The sequence below is a fragment of the Hemitrygon akajei genome, chromosome 7 (assembly GCF_048418815.1).
Source record: "Hemitrygon akajei chromosome 7, sHemAka1.3, whole genome shotgun sequence".
Taxonomy (NCBI): Eukaryota; Metazoa; Chordata; class Chondrichthyes; order Myliobatiformes; family Dasyatidae; genus Hemitrygon; species Hemitrygon akajei.
Window position 1 is genome coordinate 143,525,195 of NC_133130.1, and position 23,992 is coordinate 143,549,186.

A 23,992-nucleotide genomic window follows, 5' to 3' on the forward strand; every position below is an offset into this window, starting at 1 on the left:
ACTCCTGCACCTCGAACTTTGCCTGAGGATGCTGTATGATCCACCTGGTGAACTGAGAAGCCATCAGGCTGCATTGGAGCAGCCACAGGCAAATCTAATGTAAACCAAACAGCAAATATTGGGAAAAATCAGAAAATGTCAGGAGCACTCAGTAGAACAGACAGCATCTGTGGAAAGAGATGTTGCTTGACTAGATGAGTGTTTTCAGCAAGTACTCTTAAGGTTCACAACCAAATGTGGATTGTAATAATATGGGAGCTTATAATTTCATTGGAAACAAGAGCTTTTGAGAATGCATCTACAGATACAAACACAGGACTACAGTCAGCCACTGCAGGCTGGAGAGACATAACCCGCTCAGAATTATCCAAGGCAGGTACAGAAAGGCAAACTGGAAGACCAGGCCCGGGGAAGGTTTCCTGCTTTGTGATGCCACATGGGTATTCGTCACAGCTCAGTCAGTAGAATTTCAGAGGCTTGAGCACATAAAAATCAAAACTGACACAGGAGACACCGGTTTTCAGATCAGACATTAAATCTGCTCTTCGAGGTGGCCGTGAGGAGAGCTGTGAAGCCTGTGTCTTCACTCTGCTATGGATATTCGGGTCAATATCAAGTGATGCTGGGGAGAGGGGGGGAGCAGTTTATGGTAGCTATTGATCAGCCATCACTAAAGGTGCTGGACTATAGCTTCAAGTTCAAGGCCTGACCATATCAGACCACGGTCACCATCAACCACGCGTTCACACAATGTGCAATCAGTAAGTGATGACAGACAGAACATCAGTACTGTACCCTTTCTCTCCCTCCTCCCATTAGACAGAAGTCACGTCTGTGGGTCAATCAGGCCAATGGAAGGCTCAAGTTTGTAGCAAACTGCACGTCTGACTCGCAGATTCGAGAAATGAGTAATTGCTGTAACCCTTGTATCCCAGCTCCACCTCCTGACACCTGCTCCATAAGATCACGCGAAGCTTGTGAGCTTGTTGATAAAACTGTCAAAAGCAAGAATGTGCGTAATCATTGTGTGTGCCAATTATTCTGATTATAAAACCCGATAATGAATACACAAATGGCATTCACCACCAGTGGGAGTGCTGTGAAGCATTTTCCTTTAATGCACCCCAGACCCCTGATACAACCCCTCCTCCAATTACTCCCACTAAGCTGTGTGGTCAGGGACGCACAGTAATTGAAATGTACCAAACACATTGCCTTTGTTGCTGCCCAGATGGAATTTTCTTTTATATAATTTATGAAGTGTATATCATTGAAACAGAAAATCTACAGCACAATACAGGCCCTTCGGCCCACAAAGCTCTGCCAAACATGTCCTTACCTTAGAACTACCTAAGCTTACCCATAGCCCTTTATTCTTCTAAGCTCTATGTATCTATCCAGGAGTCTCTTAAAAAACCCTATCGTTTCTGCCTCCACTACCACCGCTGGCAGCCCATATCGTTCACAAAAATGATTCCAGGATTGAACAGCTTATCATATAAAGAGCCTTTGATGGATCTGGGTCTGTATTCACTGGAATTCATGAAGAATGAGGGGTGACCTCATTGAAACCTGTCGAATGGTGAAAGGCCTTAATGTTTCCAATAATGGGAGAGTCTAAGACCAGAGGACACAGCCTCAGAATAGAGGAAATGCTTTTAAAACGGAGATGAGCAGGAATTTCTTTAGCCCAAGAGTGGTGAATCTGTGGAAATCTTTGCCACAGGCAGCTATAAAGGACATCTTTTAAGGCAGATTCTTGACTGGTCAGGGCATGAAGGGATACGGGGAGAAGGCAGGAGATTGGGGCTGAGAGGAAAATTGGATCAGCTTTGATGCCGGAGCAGACTCAATGGGCCAAGTAACCTAATTCTGCTCCTATATCTTACGGTCATATAATGTTATTACAAAGTGTGTGCAATTTTCAGGCTATGTAAAAATTTTCCACTCAGAGCAATGGTTGTACAGCTATAAAAATAAATTAGGAACATTGTTGGCCCCAGTGCAGCCGCATCAATGTCTATGCATATTGCCATAAGCACTTCTGCACCATATACATACACTCCCACACCCATGCCCCTGTACCTTCACTGTGCCTCCCCAGTATGCACACCCACTTGACCATACCTGCACATTGACTTCACTGGCCCTTTGCACCACTGCCGGTCATGTGTCTGACTGCACAAACTTGCTCTTGTCTTCCCTCAACATTTTCAAATACGTGCACCTGCAAACAAACTGACCCCCTCTCCCCAGTGCCGGCTTATCCTCGGGGGTCCCCAGAATAACCATGGTGCCGTCGCCACAAATCTACCTGGGATCAGGTGATGGCAGAGGTCTGGAATGGACTGCAACCCAGGAGGAACATAAAGCTGAAGCAAGAAACAATCTCCTGGAGGAACACAGCAGGCCGAGAAGCAATGCGGGGGATACAAAATGCTGAAGTTTTGGGACTTTATGGTGAGTTTGAAACCAATATGTCAACATTTCCTTCTCCCCCTCCCCCCATAGATATTGCTTGATCTGCTAAATTCCTCCACCAGATTGATTAGATTAACCCAGATCTTCATTGATACATTAGTTCCCTCCTCTATTTAACAGTGTCAGCCTCAGACTTTAAGCTAACATTACTGGCAAAATCATTGGGGGAATTATCATTTAAAACATTTTATTCAGACTGTTGAAGAACAAATAAGCTTCAATCTTTTCTAAATTAATATCAGTCCTCTGCCCTCATGATCAAAACCATCACTGCACTTGAAATGAAAATCCTTCCTTATCTACAAGATACTACTACTTTCACAAGGGGTGTTGTTACCAGCATTGAGCTTTATTAGTGACGTATCTGAATGGCAGTGAGATATTGACATATCTTGACATCTCATGATCATTAAAGAAAGCCAGCAAGATGAATCTCCTCTCCCCCACCCACCGACCATCCCCCTCACCTGGTCTCACATGTCATTTGCCATCTTGTATTTCTTCCCCTCTCCATTCAGATCTCATCACGTATGATGCACCAGTAGCGTTATACTGTTTATATTTTAATTTGTGTTGTAATGCACCTTATTATTTGTTAATTTATTTGGGGTAATATTTCTTTATGCATTATGTGTGAGATTTATATGTACTGTGTTGTGCACCTTGTCCTGTGGAACGTTGTTTCGCTTGGCAGTATACTTGTGTACAGTTGAATGGCAATAAACTTGAACTCTTTCCCACCATCTCATTCTGGTTTCTGCCCCCTACCTATCCGGTCCAGATGGAGGGTCTGACCCAACGCGTTGACAGTTTATTCCCTCGTATAGATTCTGCCTGACCCGCTGAGTTCCTCCAACATTTTGTGTTGGTCAAGACTTCCAACATCTGCAGAATCTCTTGTGTTCAAGGTGATCATCAGCCTTGCAACTTGCTCAAATGTCCATACACTGTGTTGGTAGTTACAGAAACACAGCAGGTACATAATTACAATAAAATGCAATAATGGAACACAATTTTTAGAACATGCTTCTGAGAATAACTGAACCCATGTCAATAAGGAGTGTTACAATACATGCCAAGTAACAACCTCGGCTATAAAGAAACTAAGACTTTTGTGTTAACTCAGAACTGAGTGATGCTTGGGCATTTCTTGATTTAATTCATAAATGTTCAGGGGAAAAATCTACGGAAAGAAAGTTGTGACAATAGATGGAAATGAAATGAGAAGGAAGCTTGTAGGGAGCTGGTGGGCTTGAGAGCAATGACATGCAGTTAGTCATTGCTTTTCCTGTATAATACCTTGATGTATTATTTGTTTATATGATTATATGTTTTGCCTAATGTACGTATTATTTCTCTGGATGGTTTGCAAAACAAAGATTGCCACTCTATGACAATTACGAATTCCAGTTAATACAGATAACACTGATATTAAAATCACAATAATTCCTTTACAAAAAGGAATGATATTGACGATTTTAAAACATATAAATGCGCCTATCCCACATCACCCTGGAATACACCGATTCTCCCTCCCATTGATTTTCCATTTCTCACCAATGTGTTGCCTGTTGCACAGTAAGCTTGATTTTCTGCAATCATCTTTGACATGACACTTCAGTCGAGCACCTTTTGGAAATTGCATCACTGCTCCATATCCTAAACCACCCGCTTCCACCACTGTAGGTCAGACCCCTCTGCACTGAGAGAAGTTCCTGGTCATGAAAACAGGGGCGCTGCATTAAGATAGTTACTGCCAGCTCCATTTCAGGAAGCAATTCATGCCCTTCACATTCTGGCCCTTTCTCAAATCACAGCAGTGGCAATGGTGGTACTATAATTATTGATATTCCATCCAGCAACATGATCTAAACACCACATTGTGCATCACCATGGCAACAGTTTCCTACTCCTAACAGAACAAAACTTCAGGAGGAGGTCACTCCATCAGTGAAACCCAATCGTTCATGGATTCCATAAACCCTCTCTACCCAAAACAACACAAACCTCCAATGCTTTGCCATGCTCCACTATTCTCTTGAAGCCCCTCGCACGCATTTGTTTCCAGTTTACATGCAACGCCAGCTTGGAGGCCGAACAACAGCAGCGGCCCACCGACACAACGCTCTACACACCGTCCCACAGATATCAACCCCGTCTTCCTCCTTATTTGCCCCACCGCACGCACTTCAGCCCTATCAATGCCCCGACACCCAAATCCAGCCCCCCAAAAATTCTCACCCCGCTGAGGTTGGGTGAGACTAGAACGAGAGGTTAAATGTGGAAGATGAAATGCTTATGGGGAACGTGGGAGGGAACGCCTTCACTCACGGGGGTGGAAGCGGCTGGCGGTAGATTTCACCATTTAAGGGAGTTCTGTTTAGCTACTTGGACGGGAGGGATATGGAGCGATAAATAGTTCAGCAATGACTAGATGGGCCGAATGGCCTGTTTCTGTGCTGTGGTGGTCTATGATTCTATAATCTAACCTTCACCTATCGCACATCGTCCTGACTGACCGCCCCCTGTTTGCCCTCGAACCCAACCCCTTTCACCGCTACATGACTGGGTAGTCGATGGGCCGAATTGCCCACTTTTGCGCTCTATGACCTCCTCCCCCCCCCCCCTTTCTCAGGCCCACTCCATCCCTCTTTTACCCGACTCCACCTCTCTCCCCTCTCCTTACCGAAGATGGTGACGTTCTTCACATGGGCAACCGGCAGCTGGCGGGAGCCCAGGAGTCGGTACCAGCCATTCGGGTAGACCGGGGGTAGCTCCCCTCGCTTGCGCCTCCGCCTCACTTCATTGGCCTTGTGACGGAGACTAACGCCGGGGTCGGGGGTGTAGCCGACATTGTGCAGCTTCCGGAAGAGCTCCAGGGGAGCGAAGAGCAGGCGGTATAACCAGATCAGGGCGAACGGCAGCGGCAACAGGAGCAGGAGCACCAGCGGCGACAGCCGGTCCACTGGCAGCAGCAACAGCAGCATGAGCAGGAGTCCTGAGGCGGGCAGCCAGCGGCTCCCGACCCACTCCATATCCGCCGCAACCCGCTCTCCGGCACCCGGCTTAGCCCCAGCTTAGATAAACCACGGGCACCTGCCCCGCCCCTGCACCTGCTTTGCCCCGCCCCCCGCACTACCTCAGCACCGCACCTGTGAGCCCCGCCTCCACACCTACCCCTTTCCCGCGCCCGTTTCAGCTCAGTTCCCGCAACGGTACCTATACAGTTTCTGCCCGGTAACATCACATCTCCCCCCTCCCACCTAGCGCAGCAGCGGGCAGGAATGATGATTATAAACTTCCAACCCGATTCCACCCTTGGGCATAATTTCCAGATGCACTGAGATGTACCGTTCACACAGGACTAAGGCTGCGGCTGTGAATGTTGGATTTGTTACACGGAAGGCACTTCTGTTCCCGGCATTAACAACTTGAAGGGCCGAGCCTGTATTCCAGGTTATCAAATTGTGCAAAGAAATTCACTGTGTTACATACCCCATAACTGGGTGTCTAACCAGCAGAGAAAGAAGAATTCGTTGGAGTCTGGTGGTACTATACTTAAGGTGTTTATTAATAAAAATAAGCAAAACCATATCAATAATTCAAATATACATATAAAACCAGTTAGCAGTAATAAACCTAAAAGTGTAGGAATAATAATATTCAATAATAAACAAGCTCTATCGATGTCTAGGGGTAAATAAATTGTCATAGAAAAGTATAAAGTTGAGTTCAGTTCATGAGTGCTGATGTAGTTATAGTTGTTGTATTGTAATCGTTGGAGAGAGGGAGAGAGAGAGAACGAGCGAGATGTAACAGCTACAGTCAGGCAAACCTTTCTTTGCTTTCTTAATCCGTTGTATCGGTGTGGTCATTGGCATGAGTGGACACACACACACACACACACAAGTCCCCACCGGCCCTGCTTTAACACTGATAACCTTAATGACCGACCTCCTGGTTCAGTCTTCAAAGCCCCCACCTTTCTTGTGGGTTCCAACCCTCAATCAGTGTCCACTGGCGTGTCTGGAGGGTGTCTCTCCAGACCTGTCTTTTATCCCTACTAACGGGGACTCAGCTGTCCATCACTCCTGAATGACTGTGTCCATCAAATAAGGCCACTCCTTCAGTCCACTGAGGAATGTTTATGAGCAAACTATTGTCCTTGCAGCGAAACAGTAATAATTCAAAAAAGGAGTCAAAGGGGAGGAGAACCAGAGGGAGGTGATGGGCAGGTAGAGATAAGGAGAGAGAAGGAAATGGGAATGGGGAAGGTTGGGGGGGGGGGCGCAATTATCGGAAATACTAGAAATCGATATTTATGCCATCAGGTTGAAGGCTACCCAGATGGAATATAAGGTGTTGTTCCTCCAACCTGACTGGGGCTTCATGTCAGCGGAAGGGGAGGTCATGGACTGACATGTCGGAATGGGAATGGGAATGGGAAGTAGAATTGAAAAGGGTGGCTACTGGCAGATCCTGCTTTTTCTGATGGATGCAGCATAGGTGCCCAGCAAAGCAGTCTCCCAATCTGCGTCAGGTCTCACCGATATACAGGAGGCCACACCAGGAGCACTGGAAACAGTAGATGGCCCCAACAGACTCACAGGTGAAGTGTCACCTCACCTGGAAGGACTGTTCAGGACCCTGAATAGTAGTGAGGGAGGAGGTGTAGGGGCAGATATGGCACTTGTTCTGTTTGCAAGTATTGTGAAACCAGGAGAGGGGGGAGGGGTGAAGTTGATCAGTGAAATGTTAGCTGTAGTTGTAATCTCTTAATTTCAAGTAAAGGAATTCTAGTCTTTTGTTATTTCCCCTAATCCCTAGTCAGAGAATCTATACAATTGACAGTAATTCCATTACCAGTGTGTTGTTCGGCAGTATCGCTGACAACTGCACGTCCCTCCCCAGTGAGCTCAGTGCATTCTATACACATCTTGAAGAGAAAGTCAGTGAAGTGGCACCACCCACCCCGAAGCACAGGGTGCCAAGGTAGAATGGGCAATAGTGCCACACTTTACAGCACCAGATCAACATTTGAGGTTGAATTCCTGCTGTCACCTGAAAGGATTTGTATGTTCTCCCTGAGACCGCAGGGGTTTCCCCCAGGTGATCCAGTTTCCTCCTACATTCCAAGGACGTATGGGTTAGGGTTAGTGCTTGCAGGCATGCCAGACGCATGGCACCACTTGCAAGTTGCCTCTAATGCATTCTCAGATTGTGTTGGTTGTTGACAGAAATGACGCATTTCACTTTATGTTTCCGTGTTTTGATATACATGTGACAAATAAAGCTTATCTTAAGCTTTTGACACACCTGTACCCACGGTCACCTTTGCAGATGTCAGATCAGCATATTTCAGAGCAAACCTGTGGAAAATTACTGACGTGGACAGAGTTCCTGGCCATGCCCTCAGACCTGCATGAAGTTGGTGGGAGCATTGTAAACATTTTTAATGTCTCTCTACACCAATCTGAAATCGCCACCTATTTTAAGAAGATCTCTATCATCTCAGTGCCAAAGAAAATCAAGGTATTATTCCGTAATGACTACCGTCTGACATCCATCATCATGAAGTGCTTTGAGAGGCTAGCACAAATTAACTCCAGCCTCCCTGACAACCTTAATTCACTGGCATTCACCTACCACTGAAACAGTTCAATGGCAGACTCCGTCTCCCTGGCTCTGTATTCATCTTTGGAGCATCGGAACAGTAAAACCACCCATGTTAAACTCCTACTTAATGACCAAGCTCCATCTTCAATGCATAATTCCAAACAAACTCATCTCCAAACTCCTCTACCTAGGACTCCGCATCTCCATCTGTAACTGGATCTTTGACTTCCTGACCAACAGGCAGCAATCAGTAAGGAAGGTAATAATGTCTCCTCCACGATTATCCTAACTCTGGTGCCCTGCAATGTTGTATCTCAGTCCCCGCAGTCACAATTGTTTGGCCAGATTCTGCTTAATCCCTACAGTTTGAGATAAAGAGCCTGGTGGCATCGTGCCAAGCAACACCCTTCACTTCAATGTCAGCAAAGCAAACTGAGCTGCTCATTTACTTCAGGAAAAAGGGCAGAACTCACTCTCCTGTATGTACCAATGGTGCTAAGGTGGAAATAGGGTCAATACCTTAAGTTCTGAGCTGTCCATGTCAACAGTAGCTTGTCCTGGTTCAACTACTATAAGACTATAAGACATAGGAGCAGAATTAGGCCACTCAGTCCATCATGTCCTCTCCACCATTCCATCATGGCTAATTTATTATCCCTCTCAACTCCATTCTCTAGCCTTCTCCCTATAACCTTCAATGCCCTTATTAATCAAGAGCCAGTCAACTTCAGCTTTAAATATATCATATGGCTTGGCCCACACAATCCTACGTGACAATGAATTCTGCAAATTCACCACCCTTTGGCTAAAGGATTTTCTCCCCATCTCTGCTCTAAATGGATATCCTTCGTTCCGAGGCTGTGCGCTCTGGTGTGAGACTGGTGTAAAATACTTACTATGTTCATCCTCCCTTTCTTTGTTCCCCCATTACGATCTCAGTAATTGCTTTCCAGTGGTCCAAATTCTACTCTCACCTCTCTTTTATCTTCATATATATGAAAAAACTTCTGGTATCATCTTTTATATTATTGGCTTCATATTTCATCTGTTCTCTCCTTATGGCTTTTCTGGTTCCCTCCTGTTGGTTTTAAAAGCTTCCCAATCCTTCTCACTTCCCATTATTTTTTTGTGATACTCTATGTCCATTCTTTTCCTTTTCACTGTCTTTGACTTCCCTTGTTAGCCGTGGTTGCTTCATCCTCTTTTTAGAACACTTCTTCATCTTTGGGAGGTATCTATCCTGCATCTTCTGAATTGTCCCCAGAAACTCCCAGGCATTGCTGTTGTGCCATCTTCCCTGTTAGTGTCCCCTTACAATCAACTTTGGGCTGCTTATGCCTCTGTAATTCCCTTTACACCACTGTAATTTTGATACATCTGACTACAGGTTCTCCCTCTCAAATTTCATGGTGAATTCTATCATATTATGGTCACTCTAATGGCTTCTTTAACTTAAGCTCCCTAATCAAATCTGGTTCATAACATAACACCCAATCCAGAATTGCCCTCCCCTTAGGGGGTTCAACCACAAGCTGCTCTAAAAAGCCACCTCATAGGCATTCTACCAAATTCCCTCTCTTACGATTCTTCACCAACCTGGTTTTTTTTCACTCTATTGAAATCCCCCGCAACTATCATAACATTGCCTTTTTTACATGCCTTTTCTATCTCCCATTGTAATTTGTACCTCACATGCTGGCTACTCTTCAGAGGCCTGTAAATACCGTAACTCCTATCAGAGTCTTTTTACTCTTGCAGTTCCTTAACTCAAGGATTCACATAATCTGATCCTATATCACCCATTTCTAAGGATTTGATATCATTTTTTTTTAAATTTTTTAATTAGTTTTTCAAAACATTTTACAAAATTAAAAACCCCAAATCCCAGTGAGGAGCATTAATACAGAGCAAGGTTAAGCATACAATAACAATATGCTACAAAGGAAGAGAATTTAACAAAAAAGCACCTAAATTAAAGACAAGTGAGCTTAGTGTCCTCCCCAAGCCCCACAACACAAGAAAAAAAACAACAATTCCAGACCAACCACCACACGGTATAGAGAGTATAAGTCCGGACAGTCAAACTCCCAGACTGTGAATACACTTAGCAACAGAGGATAATAATGCCTACTACCAGAAAAAAAAAAAGGGAGCTGAAAGCAAGGGACCGAAAAGAAAAAAAAACCCTAGTCAAGAGGAAGGTTATGAAAGTACTGGATAAAAGGCCCCCAGACCTTATGGAACTTTAAATCCGAATTGAGAACTGAATAATGAATTTTTTTGAGGTCCAAGCAGGCCATAATGTCGTTAAGCCATTGCGCATGAGTGGGCGGGGCAACATCTCTCCATCTAAGGAGGATCAAGCGTCTCGCCAGGAGAGAGGCAAAGGATAGTATTCGGCATTTGGTCGGACCTAGACATAAATCTGTCTCGCCCCAAAAACCGAACAGAGCAATTAAGGGGTTAGGTTCTAGGTGCTGATTCAGAATACCCGATAGTGTAGTGAAGACATCTTTCCAGAATTATATCATTTTTATTAACAGAGCCATGCTAAGCACTCTGCCTACCTGCCTGTCTTTTTGATACAAAGTGTACCCTTGGATGTTAAGCTCCCAACTATGATCTTTCAGTCAAGTTTCAGTGATGGCCACAACATCATACCTGCTAATCTCTAACTGCAGGTATGAGAATAAGAATGTCTACCTTATTCTGTATACTGTGTGTATTTAAATATAACACCTTCAGTCCCGTAATTGTTGCCCTTTTTGATTTTGTCCCCCATGTTACTCTGCAGCACATCCCACGGGCTGCAATTCCTCCCTATCATCCTTACTGTCCTTCCTCACTGTCTTACTTCACACCGCACCTGCTTTTATACCAACTGTCCCATGTTCAGCCCTATCACCCCGGTTCCCATACTCCGACTGAATTAGTTTAAACCCTCTCTACCAGCTCTAGCAAACCTGCCTGCAAGGACATTTGTCACCTACAGGTTCATGCACCTGGTTCAGGCGATGGCACCTGTCCTTTCTGTGCAGTTAATATCTTCCCCAGAAGAGATCCCAATGATAGAGAAATCAGAAACCCTGGTGCCTGCACTAATTGCTTTGCCACTCATTTATCTGGCAACTCATCCTGTTTTTAATCGCACTGGCATGTGGCACTGGCAGCAATCCAGAGATTACTGCCCTAGAGGTCCTGCTTTTCAGCTTTCTATCTAACTCCCTATAATCTCTCTCAGGACCTCCTCCCTTTTCCTACCTATGTCATTTGTGCCAATATGTACCAGGAGTTTCAGCTGCTCACTCTCCCTCTTTAGAATGCGGTGGACCAAATCCCTGACATCCCTAACCCCAGCACCCTGCTCCTCTAGCTATGGAATCCTCTACCACTACAGCCCTCCTCTTCTGCCCTCTCCCCTTCTGAGCCCCAGAGTCAAACTCAGTGCCTCAGACCTGAACACTATGGCTTTCCTCTGCTAGATTATCCCCTCCAACAGTATCCAAAGTGTATACCTGTTTGTTGAAGGCAACAGCCACGGGGGTACTCTGCACCTGGGATGCAGAGGATGTTTGTTAGGGACGGTGGTTGTTCGTTCGAGACTAGCTATTGTCAAGACTTCAGGGACAGTGAGGTAATTTTGTGAATATTGGGGCTGCTGAACGACTTAGTGGAAACGGTGGGCCAGGGGAGACCAATGAGACGGATAGCAGTGGAAAGAGACTGCATTGGAGTTGGAAGCTCATCTAAGGGTAAAATAAGAAGCCCAGTCTGGGTACCTTGGCAGGAGGTACCATGGCAACCGGATGAGAGGGAATGAGGTTTGAGGTTGCGAATGCCAAGCCAATGACACGGGACGTGGGCGAGCTCGGACCAATGGGAGCGCGGATCTCTGCACCAACAGCAGCGCCAATCAGACGCGACTGAATGCGGCATTGCAGCAAGCGGGAGCCAGGGAGGGAGAGAGCATCCCCGGCAGCTGAACTGCGGCCGGCCGTCGCGGAGCACCGCTCGCCCCCCAGCGCCTTTCGCCGTCGTTCAGGGTCCCGAGCAGCCGCAGGATGAAGTGCCTCCTTCCGCTGTTCCTCGTCGGCGCCCTGCTCCCGGCTGGAGCCGGCGCCGCGCCCAGAGTGGTGAACATCGGCGCTGTCCTCAGCACCAAGAAGACGGAGAACATCTTCAGGGAGGCGGTGGCTCTGGCCAACCGCAAGCACGGCGCCCTGAGGATCCAACTCAACGCCACGGCCGTCACACACAAGCCCAATGCCATACAGATGGCACTGGCAGTATGCGAGGATCTCATCAGCAGCCAGGTAAACCGGTAACTACCAACGCGCATCGCTAACTACTACCCCAACCGTGTACTGCTCATCATTAACCACCTCCATTTACAACCACATCTTTATTTATCGTTAACGAATACTAATCAGCGACGTTTTCTATTAACTAGCAACATCTGTCATGGAATACTAATTAGCGACATTTTCTATAAATTAACAATATCTACTGTTAACGAATGTTGATCAAAGACATTTTCTATCAGCTAGTAACATCTATTGCTATGGAATACCGATCAGCAGCATGCTTTATTAACTAGTAATATCTATTGTTATCGAATTCTGATCAGCGATACTCTCTGTTAACTATATATACTGTTATTGAATACTAATCAGCAATAGTTTATATTGAGTAGCAATATCTACTGTTATAGAAATTTAATCTGCAGAATTTTCTGATACTTATTAATAACATTTCTAGTACTAACCATTAACTAGCAATGCATATTAATTTAGAATACAAATCTGCAACATTTTCTCTACTAATCATTAATAATGATATACAGCATTATTGAGTACTGGTTGTTGATATTTTATAGTGTTGACTATAAACCAGTAGGATTTACTATGATTAAATTAGCAATTTTACTTTAGTATATACTATTAACCAGTAGCATTTTCTTCTGTAGGGGAGGGAGTGGATTATTGGTGCTAACACTGTGGTTGATTGGGGTGGAGGGGAGTTGGTGACGGGGCAACACTAAAGACTGTTGAAAAGGCTTTTTAACCCCTGATGTGTGTGTTCCCCCATTCATGGAGAGCATGGCTGATGTGTGACAACTCAATGCACTTGCCTATCTCCATACATATCGATATTTACAGTTATTTAAAATCTATTAGTATCAAATTTTATTTTCTCATTTTTTATGGCATAGAAGGAGAACAATTTGGCACTTCTAGCATGTGCTGGCTTGCATTCCAATGCCAAATCCATTAGCCCATTTATTTCCCTGTGACCCATTTTCTCATGCCCATATTCTCCGCCAACACATCTGCCAACCACCTATACAAAGAGGCAATATACAGCAGATAATTATTCCTATCATTTACAATTGACAGCCAACTTTGAATTGATGACAATTTGCTGAAAGAAGCCGTCAACCTCTCTTGTCCTCTGATGTGTGGAGTGTTTCTTGGCTTCACTGCAGAACACTCTGATTTTTAAATATCCTCCAACCACTGGAAACAGCTTCTCTCTGCAAAAACAACATATTTCACAACATATAAGACAGTGATAATAAATCTGATTCTGATTCTCTCCATCAGCCCTTATAGTTCTCACTGATATCTAAAAAAACTTCAAGTAAATCACAATTAACATTCTAAAACACAAGTTTTGTAATATCTTCTAATTTAACCTCTGGAGTACAGATATCAGTCTGTTAAACATCTGCTGCTCCTTCTCCAAGTTACAATGTGTTGTCCCCATTTTATGGATTCCAGAAACACTGCTGGTGTTACAGGTGTGGTCCTGCCAGGCTCTGTGGGTGATGTCCACACTTGGTACACTTGGAGGTACTAAGTTGAACTTTCTGTTAACCTTTGTGAATATTTTCTCTAGATGTGGTGACATTTTGAGTTGGTTTTATGTGGAATTCTAAGTGTATAAGTGTTTCCATTGTCTTGAGCTTTTCCTTTATAGTAAGTAAGCTGGTTTATTATTTTATGGGTCCAAAGTGGGTGAACAAATGTATCGTAAGCTGGAAATTAATTTCAGATGATATTTACAATTGATGGGAGATGTTTCTGGGGTTAGTGCTCAGATCAGAGAGTTGCTAAGCGCTGAGATGTGGTGTGATGACGCTGTTTGTGTGAAGTGTTATACAGACAATGGAAATAGCAATAAGGGTGGGAGATAGAGCAGGAAGCTCATGATTGTCCTTGTTAACACAATGAGTGTTCTGCAAAATGATCACCCAACCATATATGCTTTTTTGAGATTTTCAGGAATTACAGTGTTTTGCAGAGTTTATGACTCACAGTTCTGGTGTTTTGTTTCTCTCTCTTCTGACCTCTTTTATTCTCCAAATACTTACACCTCCTCCAGACAGATTGGCTACAATAAATGAAATTTCCCATTGCCACTAGCAACACTGTCTGCATCATTCATTCTCTCTGGTCCTTCGGACAACCCCTCTTATCTCTTCTGACTTTCCCAATCTCTACAACTTAAAACGTGCCTCTTTTCTAAAAATTTCTCTGTCTGATGAAGGGTTGCTGACCTGAGAATTTCCCCATTTCCACAGACGCTGACCAGCCTGCTGCCTTCCCCCTTGCCATCTCTCAGTGAGAGTGCAGCGCAATGTTATTTATGCTCAAAGAAAAGATCCTCTCCTTTCTCTCCTGCAATAATTAAAAGAGCGCAGTGTAACACTCAAAGCCAACCATTACTTAAACCTGCAGAGGGCCACTTGTCAGAACTAAACAATCATTATGCTTTTTTTTTTCTGGGTGTTTTGGGCACAATCTGTGAGATGTTCACAGATGAACCAAGTTGCAGATGGCAGCCACACAGGACTGGTCTCTTGGTGTTGAAACTCGTGATTCACTGCAGCCCCGACTTGCACATCACGCTTCAGCGGGGCTGGGATGGCATACGAGGTGGAACAAGTGCCGGAGCTACTTTGATGAATGATTTCCCCCTACCCCCCTGCCCCCTTTGCAGCCAGGAGTAGGAGAATGTGAGATGTGGCAGAGATAATCATGAGTAGCCTGGGTGACTGGGTCCTGGTTACAAGCACAAGAACAGGCTTGGTTGTAGCATAGTCTACATCAACGCTGGTCCTTTGGGAAGTGTAGATATGGGTGAAAATCTCCACAAACTCTGGATGAGTAAGGTTTTAAGTGGTGTTCGTTCTGGCTGCTTGTGGTCCCCCGTGGTCAGCGTCTCCACTAGACCTGCTTGAGCGCATGGATGAGCATTTATGTTGAAAAATGCTTGTGAGTGATTGGCCCTTTGAGTAATATGGCTTCAAGGAACCAGCATTAGGAGGAATTGCCTGATCTGGGAGTGGACAAGGGCCATTGAGCTGCTGGATCAATGTGGGTCAACATCGTTCTGGAAATTGGTCTTGAACTATTGCTAATTAGGGCAAATCTAGCCTTGGAGGTGCAGTCCTAGAGTTTAAAAAATTCCCTAAGGAAAGGTATAGACTTTCTCAGCAAGTGATCAGAAAATGTTGTTTTTCTCCATGTTAAACCTCTTTTCTCCCCCAGCAGCACAATTGTGTTTTTTTCTTGGGGTCGTGATAATAAATTTCAAGGTCATTCTGCTGTTTGGTTATTGGGCTACAGAGGTAAAATACCAAAGGACCATAAGTCATAAGAGCAGAATTAGGCCATTTGGCCCATTGAATCTGCTCCACCATTTCACCACGGCTGATCCATTAATCTCTCAACCCCTGCCCTGATTAAACAAGAAACTTTCAACTTAAATACATGCAATAACTTCGCCTACACAGCCACCTGTAGCAACAAATTCCACAGATTCACCACTCTCTGGCTATAGAAATTCCTCCTCATCTCCATTCTAAATAGATACCCCTCTATTCTGAGGATGTGCCTTCTGGTCCTAGACTCCCCACCATAGAAAATGTCCTCTCTACATCTACTCTGTCTAGGCCTTCCAACATTCAATAGGTTTCAATGAGTCAATGAGATCTTGTAATAAATTCTCGAATAAAGGCCCAGAAACATCAAACGTTCCTCATATATTAATCTTTCATTCCTGGAATCATTCTCGTGAACCTCCACTGGACCCTCACCAGGGCAGCACATTTTTTTTTTGAGATAAGGGGCCCAAAATTGCTCATGATACTCTTAAGTATGGTCTGACCAAAGCCTTAGTATTACATCCTTACTTTTATATTCTAGTCCTCACAAATTGAATGCTGACATTGCATTTGCCTTCTGCACCACCAACTTAACCTACAGATTAACCTTTAGGCGATCTGACATGGGAACTCACAAGACCATTTTCAACTTGGATACTTTGAAGTTTCTCCCCGTTTAGAAAATAGTCTCCGCCTTTACTCCTTCTACCAAAGTGCATGACCATACACTTCCTGACACTGTATTCCTCCTGCCACTTCTTTGCCCATTCTTCCAGTTGGACCAAGTCCATCTACAGCCTCCCTGCTTTCTGAACATTACCTCCACCTATTTTTGTATCATCCACAAACCTGGCCACAAAGCCATCAATTTCTTCATCCTTTGATATATAATGTAAAAGGAATAAGTCCCAACACTGACCCCTGTAGAACACCACTAGTCACCAGCAGCCACACAGAAAAAGCTCCCTTTATTCCCACTCTTTGCCTCCTGCCAATTGGCCAATGTTCTATCCAAATTAGTATCTGTCCTGTAATACCAAGAGCCCTTATCTTGTTAATCAGCTTCATGTGAGGCACCTTGTCAAAGGCCTTCTGAAAATCCGTACACAACATCCACCAATTCTCTTTTGTTTATCCTGCTTGTTATTTCCTCAAAGAATTTTAACAGATTTGTCAGATAAAATTTTTCCTTAAGGGAATTACGCTAATTGTCCTATTTTATCATGTGCCTCCAAGAACCCTGAAACCTCATGCTTAATAATTAACTTCAACATCTTCCCAACCACTGAAGCCAGACTACCTGGCCCATAATTTCCTTTCTTCTGCCTAACTCCCTTCTTGAAGAGTAAAATGATATCTGCAATTTTCCAGTCTGGAGCCATTCCAGAATCTATTGATTCTTGAAAGATCACTACTAATGCCTCCACAATCTTCTAAGCTAACTCTTTCAGAACCCTAGGGTGTGTTCCATCTGGTCTAATTGATTTATCCACCTTCATATCTTTTAATTTCCCAAGCACCTTCTCCCTAGTAAAAGCAACTACACTCACTTCTGCTCTCTGACACTCTTGAACTTCCGGAATCATGCTAGTGTCTTCCATAGTGAAGACTAATGCAAAATACTCGGTTCATCCGCCATTTCCTTGTCCCCCATTATTACCTCCCCAGCATCATTTTCCAGGAGTCCGATATCTACTCTCACTTCTCTTTTATTCTATATATCTGAAAAAACTTTTAGTATCCTCTTTGATATTGTTGGCTAGCTTACTTGCATATTTCACCTTTTCCCCCCTTATGGCATTTTTAGTTGCCTTCTGTTGGTTTTTAAGTTTCCCAGTCTTCTAAATTCCCACTACTTTTGCTCTATTTTATGTCCTCTCTTTTGCTTGTATGTTCTCTTTGACTTCCTCTGTCAGCCACGGTTGTGTCATCCTGCCTTTAGAAGATTTCTTCTTCTTTGGTAGGTATCAACCCCATTCCTTCCAAATTGCTGCCAGAAACTCCAGTCATTGCTGCTCTGCCATCAACTCTGCTACTGTCCCTTTCCAATTAACCTTGGCGAGCTCCTCTCTTCTGCCTCTGTAATTCCCTTTACCCCAATGTGATATGATACATCTGACTTTATCTTCTCCCTCTCAAATTGCAGGGTGAATTCTATCATATTATGACCACTGACTCCTAAGGGTTCCTTTACCTTAAACTTTCTATCAAGTCCGGTTCATTGCACATCACCCAATCCAGAGTAGCTGATCCCCTAGTGGCCTCAACCACAAGCTGTTCTAAAAAACCATCTTGTAGGCATTCTACAAATTCCCTCCTGGAATCCAGCACTGACCTGACTTTCCCAATCTACCTGCATATTGAAATCCCCCATGACTATCGTACCATTACCTTTTTAACATACCGTTTCTATCTCCCATTGTAATTTGTAGCTGACATGATGGCTACTCTGTGGAGGCCTGTATATAACTGCTATCAGGGACTTTTTACCCTTGCAGTGTCTTAACTCTATCCACAAGGATTCTACATCTTCCGATCCTATGTCATCTCTTTCTAAGGATTTGATTTCATCTTTTATCACCTTTTACCACACCCTCTGCATATCTGTCTGCCCTTTTGATATATTGTGTATCCTTGGACATTAAGCTCCCAACTATAATCTCCTTTCTGTAACGACTCAGTGATGCCCACAACATCATACCTGTCAATCACTAACTGTGCTACAAGTTCATCTACCTTATTCCATATACTGCGTGCTTTCAAATATAGCACCTTCAGTCCTGCATTCACCTTTTTTGATTTTGTCCCCCTTTTAAACTGCAATTCAGCCCACTTACTGCAATCTTGCCATATAACCATATAACAGTTACAGCATGGAAACAGGCCATCTCGGCCCTTCTAATCTATGCCGATTTCATCTGCCTGTCCTTCCTGACAGTCTCTCTATACACTGCCCTTCTTGACAGCCTCAGCTTGTAACCCAACAGCCCAGTCTTCAGCCCTCTCACTAGTTCTTATCCCTCTGCTAAGTTAGATTAAATCCTTCCTAACAGCTCTAACAAACTAGCCCAGAAGGATATTGGTACCCTTCGGGTTCAGGTGTAACCAGTCCCTCTTGTACAGGTCATACCTTCCCCAGAAGATAGCTCAATGATCCAGAAATCTAAACCCCTGCCCCCTGCACCAGTTCCTCAGCCACACATTTATCTGCCAAATGTTCCTATTCTTACCCTCACTGGCACCTGGGCACAGGCAGCAATCCAGAAGTGAGTGTAGTTAATTCTACTAGGGAGAAGGTGCTTGGGAAATTTAAAGGTCTGAAGTTATTAATTAGACCAGATGGAGTACACCCTAGGGTTCTGAAAGAGTAAGCTGAGAAGATTGTGGAGGCATTAGTAGTGATCTTTCAAGAATCAAGAGATTGCTGGAAGTCTTGCTTTTCTGGTTTCTACTTAGCTCCTTAAATTCTCTCTTCAGATCCTCCTCGCCTTTCCTGCCTATGTCATTGGTGCAAATATGTACCAAAACCTCTGGCTGGTCACCCTCCCCTTGGAGAATATCGTGGACCCAATCCGAGACATCCCTGACCCTGGCACCCGGGAAGCAACATACCATCACATCCACAGAGTCTTGTGTCTGCTCCTCTACCCATGGAATCCCCAGTCACCTCTGTGGTGCTGTTCTCCCCGCTGCCCTTCTGAGCCACAGTGCCAGAGACTCAGTCGCTACAGCTCCCTCCCGGTAGGTCGTCCCACTCAAAAATATCTAAAACAGTAAATTTATTGAGGGGAACAGCCACAGGGGTGCTCTGTACTGCCTGCCCATTTCCGTTCCCTCTCTTGACAGTCACTCATTCACCTGCCTCCTGCAATCTAGGGCTGACTACCTCCTATCAACCACTTTCTCGCTTCCCCGTATGAGCTGAAGGTCATTGAGCTGCTGCTCCAGTTCCTTGAGGTGTTCTCTTATACGTTCTCACCAAGGAGATGATCTTGTTGTCTTCCCTGACATCTTCAACCTTGGGTACAAGTAACACTGTGCTGCACTCTCACCGAGAGATGCCGAGGGGGAGAACAGGGAATCTGCTGCAAGTTGGGCAGCATCTGTGGGGAGAGAAAGCGTTTCAGGTCAATGATCCTTCATCACAACCGGAAAATGTTAGGAAAGAGGCTCAGTTTAAGTTGTAGAACAAAGGGATCAGAACGACTTTCTGGAGACTGGAGAGAATGAATATTATAGATAATTATGGAGATGGCAGCAGGAAGTTCTGTTAGTTGTAGTCAGTCTGCCTAGGGTAAGTGTGAGATAGATGAGTAGTGGGAAAATGAACGAGGTTGGGGGAGAGAGAGATAAATGCCGGTTCTGTGAGTCATAAACACTGCATTTGCTGGAAATCTTCATTTGATACTCAGAATGTGGTCTGCTTGACATTGAGAAAAGCGTACCTGGTTTGCATGGCCATTTTGCAGAATACTCATTGGGCTCACAGAGACAGGCAGTCGTGAACTTCCAATTACCCTCCCCATCCTAATCTTTCTCTGTTCTCCCTGTTAGACTGAATCATAACATACAGTAAACTCAAGTATCAACTAGATGCAATTAGTGAACCTGAGGTCACAACATTGAATTGAACCGGTTCAGGCAACCAGATTTTCCAGTTTATATCAAAACTATCAGACACTGGATATTTCCTGCTTTCTCTTTATATTTGTAACTTCCTGCAGCTGTTGTGTCCTCTGTCACCCTGTTCAGCACAGGTTTCTCTCTCTGTCCTTCCTTTCCCACACACTTCCAAGTGCTGGATGGTGGAACTGAGCTAAAATGGAAGCAGGGAACGTTGGAAGTGCCCCTTGTCGTCCAGGCTGCATCTGACAGTGACCACACTGGGGCCTCTGTCCTAACTCTGACTGAGCAGCTGCTGACTTGCACTGCCAAGTGTCAGTTCATTTCCTGAAAGTGCTGGCCAAGTGTCCTTCAGAGACGTAAGGTCAGACACGAGAAATTGTAACATCATGTCCCAGGAACAATGGTGAGAACAGCTAGACTGCTTTCTGTGATGGGAGCTTGATAGTGTTTGTCCTCCAAAGTTCAAAAGTCCAAAGTAATATTTTTTATCAGTGTATGCATACGTTACTGTATACTCTATATACTACCTTAAAAATAAATTAGGAAAAAAGAAATACGATAGAATTTTACATAAAAGCTATAAGCTAACAAACAACCAACGTCTGAAAGAAGACAGGCTATACAAATCAAAATAATACTGAGAACATGAGTTGTAAAGAATCCTTGAAAGTGAGTCTGTAGGTCATGGAATCTGCTCAGAACACTGGTGGATGAAGTTCTTCATGCTGGTTCAGAGCCCGATGATTGTGGAGTACAAACTGTTCCTGAATCTGGTAGTGTTGGACCAAAGGCTTCTGTACCTCCTGCCCCATTGTACAGTATTAGCAAGAAGAGGCATGACCTGGATAGTGGGGATCTTTGACGATGGATGCTGCTTTCTTATGGCAGTGCTCCGTGTAGATGCACTCAGTGGTGGGGAGTGCTTTGTCTGAGATGGGCTGGATGGTATCCACCACTCTTTGCAGGTTTTTCCATGCCTGGGCATTGTTATTTCCATACCAAGCCATGATGCAACCAGTTAGATAGATAGATAGATAGATAGATAGATAGATAGATACTTTATTCATCCCCATGGGGAAATTCAACTTTTTTTCCAATGTCCCATACACTTGTTGTAGCAAAACTAATTACATACAATACTTAACTCAGTAAAAAAATATGATATGCATCTAAATCACCATCTCAAAAAGCATTAATAATAGCTTTTAAAAAGTTCTTAAGTCCTGGCGGTAGAATTGTAAAGCCTAATGGCATTGGGGAGTATTGACCTCTTCATCCTGTCTGAGGAGCATTGCATCGATAGTAACCTGTCACTGAAACTGCTTCTCTGGCTCTGGATGGTGCTATGTAGAGGATGTTCAGAGTTATCCATAATTGACCGTAGCCTACTCAGCGCCCTTCGCTCAGCTACCGATGTTAAACTCTCCAGTACTTTGCCCACGACAGAGCCCGCCTTCCTTACCAGCTTATTAAGACGTGAGGCATCCCTCTTCTTAGTGCTTCCTCCCCAACACGCCACCACAAAGAAGAGGGCGCTCTCCACAACTGACCTATAGAACATCTTCAGCATCTCACTACAGACATTGAATGACGCCAACCTTCTTAGGAAGTACATTCGACTCTGTGCCTTCCTGCACAAGGCATCTGTGTTGGCAGTCCAGTCAAGCTTCTCGTCTAACTGTACTCCCAGATACTTGTAGGTCTTAACCTGCTCCACACATTCTCCATTAATGATCACTGGCTCCATATGAGGCCTAGATCTCCTAAAGTCCACCACCATCTCCTTGGTCTTGGTGATATTGAGACGCAGGTAGTTTGAGTTGCACCATATCACAAAGTCCTGTATCAGTTTCCTATACTCCTCCTCCTGTCCATTCCTGACACACCCCACTATGGCCGTGTCATCAGCAAACTTCTGCACATGGCAGGACTCTGAGTTATATTGGAAGTCTGATGTGTACAGGGTGAACAGGACCGGAGAGAGTACGGTTCCCTGCGGCGCCCCTGTGCTGCTGACCACCGTGTCAGACCTACAGTCTCCCAACCGCACATACTGAGGTCTATCTGTCAAGTAGTCCACTATCCAATCCACCATGTGAGAGTCTACTCCCATCTCCGTTAGTTTGTGCCTTAAGATCTTGGGCTGAATGAGTTAGGATACTCCCGGGATTTTCTTGGGAGAGCAGATCCAAGAGATAGGGTTTACTGTACATGATGAGAGGTGATCCTTAATTTCACTGCAGTTGTGTCTCCAGTGCAGTGGATGGGAGGAGTACCAGTTCTTGCGTTAATCTTTCTCCGTATAGTGGATGAAGACAGGGCTAGTTCACAGAGGAGGGGCTGATCCCCAAATGTTTGTCACAGACATTTTGGGAAGTCTCTCTCCTTTCTTTCCAACTTTGCTCTTCCTGTTGTACGGTGCTCCCAGCCGACAGCAATAACAACCAAATGCACTTTGATCAAGCACAACCTTAAGCAAATAATATTACAGCCAGTTTTACTGCACTTTTCTAAACCTCTGAAATCTGACCCATCAGGGTAATTGATAACTTAGATGTGCGGTTGATAGAACCAAGATCACCCTATTCTAACTAATGCACAGCACCACTGACTCAAGGACAAGCAAAGACTGCTCCAGCTCATTGAAAACTCTTTCCTCCCATCACATCTACTATCTTAATTTCCTTAATAATGCTAACCCTTGCCCTGCCATCCCTCTATTTCTCTCTCTATGTCCAACCTATCTGATGAATTATATCTCCTCCAGTCTAATTCCTCTGTCACATAGAGTCATACAGCAGAAAACAGGCCCTTCGGCAACAGCTGGCCAATGATGCCCATCTAAACTAGTCCAATTTGTCCTTGTCTTTTAAATGTTATTAATGTACCTGCATCAACCGCTTCCTTTGGAAGCTCATTTCATATACTGTATGGACCACCCTCTGAGAGGAAAAATATTTTTGTTGCTCAGGCTCCTATTAAATCCCTTCCCTCTCACCTTAAACCTACGCCTTCTAGTTCTTGACACCCCAACCCCGGCGAAAGATAGAGTGCATTCAACCTGTCTAATCCCCTCATAATTTTATACAGCTCATTCTCTTATACACAAACGTGGAGTCCAAGACTGTTCAATCTCTCTCTACACTTAGTCCCTAAAGTCCTATGTAGGTGGCCAGGTGGAGAAACAGTTGGGTGGCACAATGGAGCTGTGCACTGGTGGAGCCAGAAGACCCAGTTTCAATTCTGGCCTTAAGGTACTGATGATGTGATGCTTGTATCATCCCTCTGATGGAGTGGGGTTCCTTCAGGCTCTCTGGTTTCCTTCCACATTCCTAAGACCTGCAAGCTGATGGGTTAGATCTCCAGTGTAAACTACCACAATGTGTAGATGAGTAGTAGAATCATAAAACTACAACACCATAAGACACAGGAGCAGAATTAGGCCATTCCCCAATCAAGTCTGCTCCACTATTCGATCATGACTGACTTATTTTCCCTCTCAGTTCCAGTTTCCTGCCTTAACCTTTCCCCATACCCTTCTGATGCCCTTGCTAATGAAGAACCTATCTACCTCCACTTTAAATATACCCAATGACTTGG

General features: G+C 44.4%; 2 protein-coding genes across 5 annotated transcripts in view; one reads left to right on the forward strand and one right to left on the reverse strand.

Annotated features, from left to right (window-relative positions):
- LOC140731002 (cholesterol 7-desaturase nvd) overlaps positions 1–5,550 on the reverse strand; it is a 43,784-nt gene extending 38,234 nt beyond the window's left edge. Inside the window, exon 1 of the mRNA XM_073052164.1 lies at positions 5,168–5,550. Coding sequence (XP_072908265.1) covers positions 5,168–5,516 — 349 coding nt within the window. The 5' untranslated portion in view covers positions 5,517–5,550. The remainder of the gene's footprint in view (positions 1–5,167) is intronic.
- Positions 5,551–12,038: 6,488 nt separating this feature from the next.
- The window catches only part of grin1a (glutamate receptor, ionotropic, N-methyl D-aspartate 1a), a 101,660-nt gene continuing 89,706 nt past the window's right edge, over positions 12,039–23,992 (forward strand). For all 4 annotated transcript variants that reach the window (XM_073052165.1, XM_073052167.1, XM_073052166.1 and 1 more), the window contains exon 1: positions 12,039–12,410. In XM_073052165.1, the coding sequence (XP_072908266.1) occupies positions 12,159–12,410 (252 nt within the window). In that variant the 5' untranslated portion in view covers positions 12,039–12,158. The remainder of the gene's footprint in view (positions 12,411–23,992) is intronic.